Source organism: Gobio gobio (genome assembly GCF_949357685.1).
Source record: "Gobio gobio genome assembly, chromosome: 25".
Lineage (NCBI taxonomy): Eukaryota > Metazoa > Chordata > Actinopteri > Cypriniformes > Gobionidae > Gobio > Gobio gobio.
In genome coordinates, this window is record NC_137121.1 from 16,842,259 (window position 1) to 16,856,365 (window position 14,107).

At 34.1% G+C, this 14,107-nt stretch overlaps 1 protein-coding gene across 1 annotated transcript in view; it reads left to right on the forward strand.

Annotated features, from left to right (window-relative positions):
* The window catches only part of ppfibp2b (PPFIA binding protein 2b), an 82,008-nt gene that overhangs the window by 10,924 nt on the left and 56,977 nt on the right, over nt 1-14,107 (forward strand). The window contains exon 2 of the mRNA XM_079809589.1: nt 10,051-10,158. Within this exon, the coding sequence (XP_079665715.1) occupies nt 10,095-10,158 (64 nt within the window). The 5' untranslated portion in view covers nt 10,051-10,094. The remainder of the gene's footprint in view (nt 1-10,050; nt 10,159-14,107) is intronic.

Genomic DNA, 14,107 nt, shown 5'->3' on the forward strand with positions numbered 1-14,107 from the left:
ATAGTTGAGTTTTAGGGTTTTTGAATCCATTCAGCCGATCTTTGTATCTGGCGGTAGCACTTTTAGCATAGCTTAGCATACATCATTGATTCTAATCAGTCCATTAGCATCTCATTCAAAAAATGACCAAAGACACTTTCAATATTTTTTCTATTTAAAACTTGACTCTTCTACAGTTAATTTGTGTGCTAAGACCAACTGAAAATGAAAAGTTGCGATTTTCTACACCTATATGGCTAGGAACTACGTTCTCATTCCTGCGTAATAGTCGCGGATCTTTGCGGCCGTACCATGGCTGTGGCGCAATGATTCGTTGGTATTCTGTGAAACATGGTGGTAGTATACACCTTCGACTTACTATCACAGCCCTTTACAACACACAGAACCATGGCTAATCACACAGGTGATTCCACAACACAATTTGTCGGCTGCAAGCCCGCAACTACACAAACTTAGTGCCGGTCACATTGAAAGTTACCTAGCTTTCAGGCTCTGCGTTCCATCATTGCGCTGCTGCAGCCATGCTACGGCCGCGAAGATCCGCGACTATTACGCAGGAATGAGAAAGTAGTTCCTAGCCATATAGGTGTAGAAAATCGCAACTTTTCATTTTCAGTTGGTCTTAGCACAAGAATGTAACTGTAGAAGAGTCAAGTTTTAAATAGGAAAAATATTGAAAGTGTCTTTGGTCATTTTTTGAATGAGATGCTAATGGACTGATTAGAATCAATGATGTATGCTAAGCTATGCTAAAAGTGCTACCGCCAGATACAAAGATCGGCTGAATGGATTCAAAAACGGTAAAACTCAACTATTTAACTCTAGGGGACTTGTAAAATGAGCCTGTTTTCAAAAAAAGTGGAGTGTTCCTTTAACTGTAACTTAGCTAAAAAATACAGGGACTTCCCACAGTAGTTTCTGTGTGCCTCTCTAAACATCCTGGAGTAAATTAAGGAGAACTATTATTTTACACAGTTTGCTTTTTGGCACTAAACGCTGGGCTCACAGTCTGACAGTTTTTGAATCAAATGTTGAATAGCAGTAGCTTGTTAAAACACAATAAGAGAATTAGTTTGGTTTTTTGGTTTCACAATATATCAAAGGGTTTTAGATCCAAAAGGTCTATTGATTCTTGAGTGCCTGCTTGTGAGGGATATCTAGAGCAAACATGTAAGTATTGTCAAAACTTGTCACATGTCAAAGTAAAGCAGACAACACTAATGTGTCTCACAAGGTGAATCTCTCGAAAACATGTCCAGGTCACATTTCACCCCAAATTAATACTTTTTTTGTTACAAAAGTATGAAGTAACAAAAGTCAAACTAAATTACTTTAGTTTTTTTTCCTGCAGTGTTTTTTTTGCCAAAAAAATTTGGCATTGTTTTCATGCCAAATAAGTACATATACAGTGTTGGGTGTAATGCATTACTAAGTAATTCATTACTGTTTCATTACTTGAAAAGGGATTGCTCTTAATTCTTCTTTAATTTAATTGCAGTTACTTCTGATTTAATTGCATTAAATACTGAATAGACAATAGTAGATTTAACATCAAAATAATACAATGTTTGTTTTTAATGTAACCTTCTCCCTTAAATACTTTGGTCAGTTGAAGAATAATGCATGCAATTTCATATTATTTATTTAAAAGAATTAAAAGAGCAGTTTCATTGTTCAACTGGTCGAGGTTGATATGGGATTTAGAAAGTAATTAGTAATAAGTAATGCAATACTTTTTAGAGAGAGTAATTAGTACAGTGATCTAATTACACTGTTGAAGATGTAAGTCATTAATTACTTACATAATACTATACACACACACACACACACACTAGAGCAGCAGGGCTGGACCAGAATATTCGTACGATGGGTTGGTATTCGATTTTCAATTTTGGGATTTGAATATTCACTTTTTTCGCGCACTCCTGGCATCCCTCTCAAAATGGTTCTCAATCGTGCTTGCATATGTTTACACTATAAAATCTGGCGAGATACAATACCCAACCTAGTTATACTATTACTTAATAAATATATTTGCCTAGGCTAAATGTTCCCTGCAACTGGAGTATGTTCTCTGTCTAGAGTGTACAACTGCACAAGCTTATATGGAAGAAGCGCATATCTGAGCTTGCATTTTGGTTTAAACTGTGTTCGTTTGACATTGTGGAAAATAGAATCAAAATGTATTAGCCTTTTTACCTGTTAGGGATGTGACCGTGAGAAAATGTTCCCTCACCGTCACATTGCAGTAGATTTCATTTGTACATAGAGTCTGGCCACTCTCCATTGACAAGCGTTTACTTCCTTGAAGGCGGGTTCTCTGTTGAAGTTTAAAACTATTGGATCTGCCCAGAGCCGCTCTGGATCTGCCATAACCAATCGCTAACGTATGTCATGCGCCGTTCGCCTCTGTTTCTCACATGGAAATCCATAAAAATAACTGCAGATTGTGCACGCCACCTCAGCGATAAAACCTAAAACCTTGTGCATTCGGATTGTGATTTATTCACTGTGGAGGGGAGAGTTTTGTGATTGGGAACGCGCTGCTCACGGGGTCCGTAACATGATTGCTGCAAATAAAATGTCATATGCTTGGTATGATAATAAATGCTGCCGTAAATAATGGCCCAATTCAAATGATTTTTACATTTTCCGAAGAAAAGGTGGTGCTTATAAGAGTTGTGAAAAGGTCACCTCCACAAGGCAGATTACTATGGTATTCAGGGTGGTTGCTTACTGACTAAAGTCTATATAGTTCTCTTTGATATCCTGGTCTAAGTCTCTATGGGATTGATATTATATATACGTAGAGTGAGGGATACTGTAGTTGGGATCAGGTTCAAACACTTCATTAAAAATCTGTTTCCCCTCTCAAAGCCTCCACATGAATAACCTGTGGTTTGGATGACCTTGCAATCTCTATGAAAACCAGTGTGAACGGAAATATTCAGATTGCAGTTGTTGGGTTTAGGCGGAAAGAGTCATTTTTTTGCAATTCAAGGTCCCGCTGTTTAAAGGTTTCGCTGTTTGTGTTGGCTTATCAGGGTTTTGTAAACAGAGGATCTAAGCAGCCAAGGACTTGAATACTGTCCGGCATGTGATGTGTGGGGTATCCACCAATCATTACTGAGATAGCAGCATCAGCATTTAGTCACTCTGGATGGCTCGGTCACACTCTTGAGTATCAGGAACACTGAGGGGAGGGGCTTGTATTGGAATGTGTCAACACTGATAGAAGCAACACTGACTTACTCGCGAGGGACATTTCAGAGGTTATTTTACTTTTCAGCTAAATGGATATTTGAATGATTTGTTTGAGAAACTAAGTAATAAATTAACTTGATCGATATGCATATGTTCTGTTCTTGAACCACATGCATATAAGTACTTATATTTCAATAATTCATGTAAAATAATGAATTATTTTCGATAAACATAAACTCTCTTCGTTGTTGTTGTGTGTGTTTTGTTAGTGTTTTTGTAATATTATCTCTATAATTGTAACACTAGTCCACTGACGAGGCAAGTTGCTGAACCCAAGTGCAGTTTATTATAACTTAAATCTTAACATAAATCAAAACAAAGACTTGACTAAACATACACTCACCAACACAGCCGGTTACACATTCAGTAACAGACGAAGCCACATGGCAAACATGAGGGCTTAAATACACATGGACTAATGACAAGACAAGGGACACCTGTGAACAATGAACCAATGACATGACAGGAACACATGGCAGGATCACATGAGGGCCAGGGAATCACATGACAAAAACCAGGAAGTGCATGACAAGACAAAACATGACAAACTGAAAACATGAAACATGAAGATGAACCGTCACCAAAACACCCTGTGACAGATCCCCCCCTCTATGTAATGCTCTAACTGAGGGAAGGAGGTTGTTCCCCAAAATCTTGCAATACATGGCCCCGGTCATCCTCTCCTTAATACAGTGCAGTCGCCCTGTCCCATGTGCAGAAAAACACCCCAAAGCATGATGCTACCACCCCCATGCTTCACAGTAGGGATGGTGTTCTTCGTATGGTACTCATCATTCTTCTTCCTCCAAACACGTTTAGTGGAATTATGACCAAAAAGTTCTATTTTGGTCTCATCTGACCACATGACTTTCTCCCATGACTCCTCTGGATCATCCAAATGGTCATTAGCAAACTTAAGACGGGCCTGAACATGTGCTGGTTTAAGCAGGGGAACCTTCCGTGCCATGCATGATTTCAAACCATGACGTCTTAGTGTATTACCAACAGTAACCATGGAAACGGTGGTCCCAGCTCTTTTCAGGTCATTGACCAGCTCCTCCCGTGTAGTTCTGGGCTGATCATTGAGACCCCACTAGGTGAGATCTTGCATGGAGCCGCAGTCCGAGGGAGATTGACAGTCATGTTTAGCTTCTTCCATTTTCTAATGATTGCTCCAACAGTGGACCTTTTTTCACCAAGCTGCTTGGCAATTTTTCCCGTAGCCCTTTCCAGCCTTGTGGAGGTGTACAATTTTGTCTCTAGTGTCTTTGGACAGCTCTTTGGTCTTGGCCATGTTAGTAGTTGGATTCTTACTGATTGTATGGGGTGGACAGGTGTCTTTATGCAGCTAACGACCTCAAACAGGTGCATCTAATTTAGGATAATAAATGGAGTGGAGGTCGACATTTAAAGGCAGACTAACAGGTCTTTGAGGGTCAGAATTATAGCTGATAGACAGGTGTTCAAATACTTATTTGCAGATGTATCATACAAGTAAATAGTTAAAAAATCATACATTGTGATTTCTGGATTTTTTTTTTAGATTATGTCTCTCACAGTGGACATGCACCTACGGTGACAATTTCAGACCCCTCCATGATTTCTAAGTGGGAGAACTTGCAAAATAGCAGGGTGTTCAAATACTTATTTTCCTCACTATATATATATATATATATATATATATATATATATATATATATATATATATATATATATATATATATATATATATATATATATATATATATATATATATATATATATATATATATATATATATATATATATATATATATATATATATATTGTTAATAATTAATTTAATATTGAACATATGTATATTGTTGATTATATGTATATGTACAAATATAATATTTTAAATATAATTGTAATATTGTGTTATATTTATGATATTTATTATATTGTATTGATAATATTATTATAATTTCATATATATTGCTGTATTAAGTACAGTGTGTGTGTGTGTGTGTGTGTGTATACACACATACATGTATGTATATATAATATATATAATTATATTAATAATTATTATAATAATATTGTTTTTAATATCATCATTTTATATGTATACAATTATATTATTATTATTATCTCACAATTCTGACTACTAACTAGTATGATCTAGACTGGTTTTCAAACCTGTCCTGGAGGCACCCCAGCCCTGCACATTTTGTTTCCCTTATCAGACACACCCAATTTAGATCTTGCAATCTCTACTAACAAGCTCATCACGAGTTGAATCAGGTGTGATAAATGAGGGAGACACACAAAATGTGCTGGGCTGGGGTGCATCCAGGACCGGTTTGAAACCCACTGAGAGGTCAGAAGAATTTGAATGCGTTCAACTTCCTCAGGAGTGTTTGATTTTGTATGGTCTTCAGGATTTTTGTGTGAAATTCCTAGCAAGATGTACTTGATTCTTAACATACAAACCTTTGGAATGATTGAGGAAATGTGATGTTTAATGAGGTCTTGGAATATTAACTTTAATATTTGCTTCACATACTGTTACTATAATGTGCTTTAACTGTAGTTGACTGGCGTCGAGCTCCGGTGAAACACATTATACATATGGAGAAAATTATACAGGTGGAGCATTTGAATCAACAGTGGAGAAATTAAAACCTAAACAACAGAAAATGTAATGGGAACCATCTCTTGAAGTGATTTGTCAGGTCGTTTTTCGTAACTCTGAAATTCCTGAGTTTGTGGGTCAGATAAGTACGCATGATCTTCTGTATTGGGTCAGGATTCTAAAAATCTCTCATGAACGGCAGGACATTTAGGGATTGGATATTTGTTAGCACAAAAAATGAACAAACCTGCAGATTATTGGACGCGAGATGAGAAAGAGAAACTTGTTTTGTGAGACTTATTTGATCAACAACATATATGGTATATTTCTTTGTCCTACAAACTGCGCCACCTTATAATAAGTGAAGAGGGACGAAAAAGCCTCATCAGCGTGATCAAATAAGACGTGACTCCTTTTTTAGGGCAGATAGCACATGACAGAAAGCCTACACACCCTTATCTGCTGGAATAACTGGGGTGTGTGTGCAACGCTTGAGGTTGTACTGGATTTTCCATTTTTGCTTGCATTAAAAAGCACACTATCTATTAATGAACAGCACTAGGCTGCGCTCATCTCCTCTTGTCATTTAACTGAAGGCTTATATTCACATTCTTATCTGGGCCGTGATTACAGCGCTGTTGTATGTTTTAATTACTTTGTTTCAGCAGTGAAAGATCCCACCGCTCCGAATAGAGTCAACACTCTCTTGTTGTGCGAGGCTAAATTAAGCTACATAATGAACAGCATTGTGGGCCGTGCACCCTTTCAGCACGGTGGCCCTTGACAGTTGCCTTTTGTGACCCTCCACCCGACTGGCATGTGTCCGTGCTGCCCACTTAAAAGATTACATGTAGGTCAAATGTTCTGTTTATGATGTGGCCTAGCATTTATAAAATAAACAGTTGTGGTCAGAATTATTGGCACCCTTGGTAAATATGATCAAAGATGGCTGTACAAATAAATATGCATTGTTTAACCTTTTGATCTTTCATTAAAAAAGATTGCACAAATCTAACCTTTCATTGAAGTAAAATAAATAAAATTTGGGGGTAAATCACATTATGAAATAAATACTTTTCTCCAAAACACGTTGGCCATAAATATTGGCCCCCTTTTATTAAATACTTTTTGCAACCAGTCTTCTTCTATAATGCCTGATGAGTTTGGAGAACACCTGACTAGAGACCAGAGATCATTCCTCCATGTTCAGATTCCCAGATCCATGTTGGTGCTTCTTTTCTTCAGTTCACCCCACTCATTTCCTATAGGGTTCAGGTCAGGGAACTGGGACGGTCATGCAGAAGCTTTTTTTGTGTTGATTTTGATGTTTGTTTTGGATTGTTGTCCTGATGGAAGATCCAACCATAGGAGTTTTTATTAGATTTAGATTTTTTATCTGTTGGTTTTTGCTAGAATCCATGATACCGTGTCTGAACAAGATGTCTAGGACCTCCAGCCAAAAAAAATAGGCCCACAACATTAAAGGCGGCATGAAATCAAATTTTACAATTCGTATTTTTATATTAATATTGTAGTGTTTACTATAACTGATTTATCTGTGCACTTCATTATTTTAAAAAAATTCATTTACCCTTATAATCTTTAATCAAATATGTTAACTTTCCCTCCCCCATCGAAACGACCTCTCCTCTCTCCCGGTCATGTGCTATGGCGCGAGGGCGGGGTTATCGCCCCGTCTCGTTTCTGCACCTCCTCTCAGAAACATGTCACTGGTCGTGGTTAGGTGCATTTTTCTCGGTATACACAATACCTTCTTCAAGAAGGACTTGAGGCAAAAAGAGAGAAATATATGAGAAATAAAAGCTTTTTTTTCATGTAAAAGTTACTCAATATAGTCGGACGAACAGCTTATCGTGACGACTCGCACTGATGAATGCAGCGTGTGTGAACACGCTTACGGCGCGCCCCCTTATAAGGGAGAGCTGAGAAAAAAGCTTTACAGAAATAAAGCCATAAAAGGCTTAAAATAAGTAAAATCTGTAGCATAAACCAGCGAAAAGTGAGGAAATATGCTCAGTAACATTATGTAGAAAAGATTTAGAGAGAAAATACATTTATTTAAAAGATAGATCGATTTTTTTCTCCACAACTGAATGCAAGTTGAATTTGCATTCTCAAATTCATATGCAAATTCAAATCTGCCTCCATTTTGTTAGCAACGCCCCACTTCCAACGATCCAATCAATTCCCGAAGGACGAAATCAAGCCTCGCCCTACATTTTTTCTAATTTCAGAAGCCGTTTCACTCGGATATACGTCACAATAAGGAGAAAAAGACGATCTCAACTTCCGTTTCATGCCGACTTTAAAGATCCAGCAGTATATTTAAAGGGTTAGTTCACCCAAAAATGAAAATTGTCATTAATTGCTTACCCTCATGTCGTTCGACACCCGTAAGACCTCCGTTCATCTTTGGAACACAAAGGAAGATATTTTAGTTGAAATCCGATCGCTCAGAAAGGCCTCCATTGGCACAATGCACTTTACACTCTCAAGACCCTTAAAAGGTACTAAAGACGTCGTTACAAAGTCCATCTCACTACAGTGGTTCTACAATAACTTTATAAAGCGACGAGAATAGTTTTTGTGCGCAAAAAAACCCTAAATAACGACTTATATAGTGATGACCGATTTCAAAATAATGCATCATGAAGCTTCAAAGCGCTATGAATCAGCGAGTCGAATCATGATTCGGATCGCGTGTCAAACCGCCAAACTGCTGAAATCACGTACCTTTGGCAATTCAAACCGCTGAATCGACTCACTGATTCATAACGCTTCGAAGCTTCATGATGCCTTGTTATTGCCCTGATGGTGGAAATGGGAATTTTCAATGCTTTAGCTATTTTCCTCCTACTTTCTATTTTGTGAAGCTCAACAATCTTTTGCTGCACATCAGAGCTATATTTTGTTTTAGTCATAGCTGGACAATTTCATGTTCCTAGTCACCCTGGTGTGCTAAAAAAATATAAATATTAATGGAAATATACTTAAGAGATATTTTACTCATAAAAAATTCTAGGGGTGCCAATAATTAGGGCCAACGTGTTTCGTAAGGAAACAAATGCACAATGTGATTACATTTATTTTACAATGAAAGGTTTGATTTTTGCGAATCTTTTGAATGAAAGATCAAAAGGTTAAACAATGCAGATTTATTTTTACAGCCATCTTTGATCATATTTACCAAGGGTGCCAATAATTCTGACCACAACTGTAATATCGAGTGTTCGAAGTGGGCCAGCACTTCTATATTTAAATCTGTGGCGTAGCCTCACTTTTTCTTGCTTACCGGCACTTCTCACATGTTGCCGTTACTCTGACCGCCCCGCCCCGGATATTTCAACCAAGGTGGAAAGACACTGCAATGCAAAAAAACATGTGAATCCATGTGACGAACTTGAACCCATTGCAAAATCTGCATGGGGAAATCTTTAGCCTTTGTGCAAACTGCGTAATTTCTGGTTGTGAATTCCTATTAAAATGACTGGCCGAGCAACAGTAAATGTAACCGCACCTTTACTCTGAGACAGAAACGGGCTTCCATAATTTAGAGATGCCTCTTTGTGTTTGCTTATGTGTGTGAGCCTAAATATATGATGTATGAATGTGCGTATTACGCATGCCACAAGGCATGACAATAGGGTGAAACTTGACCCTGACAAGCTTAATTATTCTCAAATTTCCCTCCATCACTGAGGTCCCACGGGGGAGAAAGTCAACCTGCCTCGGGATACGTCAAAACAGAGAGTCGGGGTTAACGCTTGGGAAAATACCAGCTCTTAATATGGAGACCATTTTATATTTTAGCTTCAGAAAGCATGCAGTCAAACACATGTAGCATTTCCAAGTGGCATTTTCTAAACACAGACTTGTCATAGTGGACACAATATGATTTGTATGTACATGTTGTTGAATACCACATTTGCTCAAGGGAATTTATGTAATGTCAAGTTACATTGGCATCATTGTATATTACAGTTAGGAAATCTGCAGTCTTAGACACACCAAGCTGCTACTTGCCGTCAGATGAGATTCATGGTACTGGTTCACACACACACGAGATTAATGTTTTTACTCCACCCTCAATTTTGAAATGCACTTTCCCAGGAACTGTAATTGGGACTTTTATTCATAATGTTGCATCATTATATGACACATTTTTGCAGGTCGCTGAGAAGCAAACCAGCAGATGCAGTAGACGGCTGGCGCCATGGCCTCAGATGCAAGTCACATGTTAGAAGCAGCCTTGGAACAAATGGATGATATTATTGCTGGTAAGACTTTAATTTAGCTTCAAGTCTATTTGAAATCCTCCTGATGAACTTGTGCATGGATCACATTCTTTCTTGTGTTTGCAAAATAACCATGAGCTGCTCCACAATGATGTCCATTGCTTCTTTACAGAATAACAAACAGGGTATTTCAAAATAGCAATTTTAGCTTCTCACAAAAATGGGTCAGGTAAAGGTAATCTTGCAGTCTGTTCCTGATTGGCTGCTTTTCAGGAAGCAATCAGATAAGGGTCTGCTCCTATACAATGTTTTTTTCAACATATCTCTTGATCTATGCATGCTAATTGGATTCCCTCAACACCACATGTGTGAAGCTTTTTGAAAGGATTACATGGTGTTGGACATTTTGAAAGAAAAGTACTTGCCAAACAAAGGTAAAGCGAAATGAAAAGCCTTGGATAGTTCAAATGTATGGCTTAATGTTGGGGCTGTCAATTTAATATTAATAAATAAATTTAGTTAAAATGATGCATTAAAAATTACTTCATGCGCCTACAAAACAAAGGCTATATATTCTGTCTGCACGATTTTATATACTGTATATAAATTATAGTGTTTAGAGTCATAATTTACATTATATTAATTTATAATTACTGTAGTTTATATAATTATATATATAATATAATAAATATATCATATTGTAATTTTTTTATTAATATATATATATATATATTTTTTTTAAATTAATATATATAATTGTCATATTACAGTAATTAAGAATAAATTATTATATCTCAAACCCCGACCATCTAGTATTTAATGTTACATTTATAATATTACATTTATTATTGTATTGATTTTAATAAATTGATGTTATGTGTTAATTATAAATGCACATAATTAATTATACTTATATATAAATGTACTTATATATTTATATATAAAATATACGTAATATTACAGTAATTAATAATAAATTATATCTCAAAACCGACCAACTAGTATTTCATATTTTTTTTATTAATGTATTTAATGTATTTATTGAATGTATTATTGTATTGCTTTTCATCAATTGATGTTGTGTTTATTATATATTCAAATATTATATATATATATATATATATATATATATATATATATATATATATATATATATATATATATATATATATATATATATATATATATATATATATATATATATATATATATATATATATATATATATATATATAAAAAATTAAATGTATATCTAAGTATATAAAAATATATAGTATATAATATAAGTATATAATTTATTTTGTTTATTGAACAGCAGTCCTATAATATGTACAGTAGATTAAGATATATGTTAAAAACATATTGTACTCTTCTTAAGTTACATAATGAGTAGCATTGTAGGGTGTGCACCTTTTCAGCACAACATTTTATAACAAGGCAAAGTAACTGGCTGCCAGTTTTGGAGGGGAAACTCTCAACAGGGTTGGGTAGGGAGAGGATGTGGGGGCTGTGAAGCCCCTCAAGCATTCTCTGCGATTGCCAACATGATTTAACTAATAGAGGATAAATGTTTAATGTGGGCAGTCAACAAATAAAGGCTGGGGGGAGGGATGGAGCAGAGCATGCAGTCTGCTGTCTGTGAGACAGCAAGAGGTACAATGCAGTGGACTCAGCTAGTCTGGACTGTGACAAAATCTGTGATAAACACTGTTTATTTCACTTTCATAACCTAAGGTCATACTTCCATTAACATTTAGGCAAAACAATGTGTGCTTATTTACTTTTAATGTGGGGTAAAAAGAGCAACACAAACAGTGATCTAAAGACCAATGGCTCCTATTTTTATTTTACAATTCATAGGCTTCACATCATATCATTTTAAAATAAATTTATATAATAATAAATAATATGGTAATAATAATAAATGTTTCTTGAGCACCAAATCATCATATTAGAATGATTTCTGAAGGATCATGTGACACTGAAGACTGGAGTAATGATGCTGAAAATTCAGCTTTGCCATCACAGGAATAAATTACATTTTAAAATATGTTCAAATAGAAAACAGTTATTTTTAAAACATAATAATGTTTCACAATATTTCTGTTTTTTACTGTATTATTGATCAAATATATGATCCTTGATGAGCATAAACAGCATTTAAACGACATAAAATCATTAGACCTTAACTTAATATAAGAAAATGAGAATGCTTATTGTGTAAAATAATCTGTTTTTAATTACACTAAACTATTTTTATTGATTATTTTCGATATTGAATACAATAAGTATATCATCATATTTCATAAGGTTATTTATTGGATGTATTATTTTCACTGAGCTGGGACACGACAAGGAAATACTACATATTGAATTACTACATTACTACAATACTACATATTTATTTATTTAATGTATAAACAATTTTATTGAATTTACAGCTGAAATATGAGATATATGTTAGCATATACTGTATGTAAAATAATTCATACCGTGATATATATATTGCATACCACACATAGTCTATTAGCTGAGTAGTCCTGCATGTCATGAGTTATAATTGTACAGAATGAAGGCTACATGTGCCACTGAAGGACTTCAAATAGCACAGGCTTATAAATCAATTGCTTATGAATTTAAATCACTTGAAACCATTAATGTTTAGTAATCAAATGTCATACCATGAGGCTAATCCTGGATCTAGACTTTAAATGAGTGTCTGTCTGTGTGTGTTAAGAATAGGAGGGTGTGATGAGAATTGACCACAGGCATGTTGTGTCTCTGTAGTTCTGTGTGAACTGACTCATGACAATGAAGGACTGCTGTACTAAGAGTTTCTCAAGGTTCTTGGAATGTCTCCACCTGCTGCTGACAGTTGGAACATCTGAATTACAATAAAGATGATCCAACATCTAGAGTTTTTTCATATAATTTCCAATAGCTTTATTTTATTTATTTTAGGTGATTTTATATTTTATTTAGTTGTATGTTTTATTTAAGGTGATTTTTATATTTAGTTTTATTTTATTTTATGTGATTTTAATTTATTTAATGTGAATTTTATAATTTGTTTGGTTTTAATTTTATATTTTTATTTAGGTTATTTTAATTTATTTTAGATGCTTTTATATTTTATTCAGTTGAAGTTTTTTATTTGGGGTGATTTAAAAAAAAATTCAGATAATTTCCAATAGTTTTATTTTTTTTATATATATTTTAATTTATTTTAAGTGATTTTATATTTTATTTAGTTTTATCTAAGGTGATTTTATATATATATATATATATATATATATATATATATATATATATATATATATATATATATATATATATATATATATATATATATATATATATATATATATATATATATATATATATATATATATATAAATATTTTATTTTTTTAGGTTATTTTAATTTATTTTAGATGATTTTATATTTTGTTCAGGTTTATTTTTTATTTTAGGTGATTTTAATTTATTTTATGTGATTTTAAATTTTGTTTTATTTTGTTTTTATTAAAAAAAATTATTTTAGGTTATTTTAATTTATTTTAGGTGATTTTTTTTTTTTTTTTTTTTTTTTTTTTTTTTTTGAGGTTATTTTCATTTATTTTAGGTGATTTTATATTTGTTTTTATTTTAGGTTATTTTAATTTATTTTAGGTTATTTTATATTTTGTTTTATTTTGTTTTTATTTTATTTTTTTATTTTAGGTTATTTACATTTTTTTTAGATGATTTTATTCAGATGATTTTTTTTATTTTAGGTGATTTTTATTATGATTTTTTTTATTTTATTCTATTCTATTTTATTTTATTCTATTCTTTTCTATTCTGGAAAACCTAAAGGGATATTTGTGAGAATGAGTAGCAGAAAGGTGCACAATACCCCCCCCCCCCCCCCCCCTCCTTCATTAAAGCAGCCAATGAGGTAATTTCATGCTCTCAGCCAAGCAAAACACTTGCGCCTGAATGCACGAATT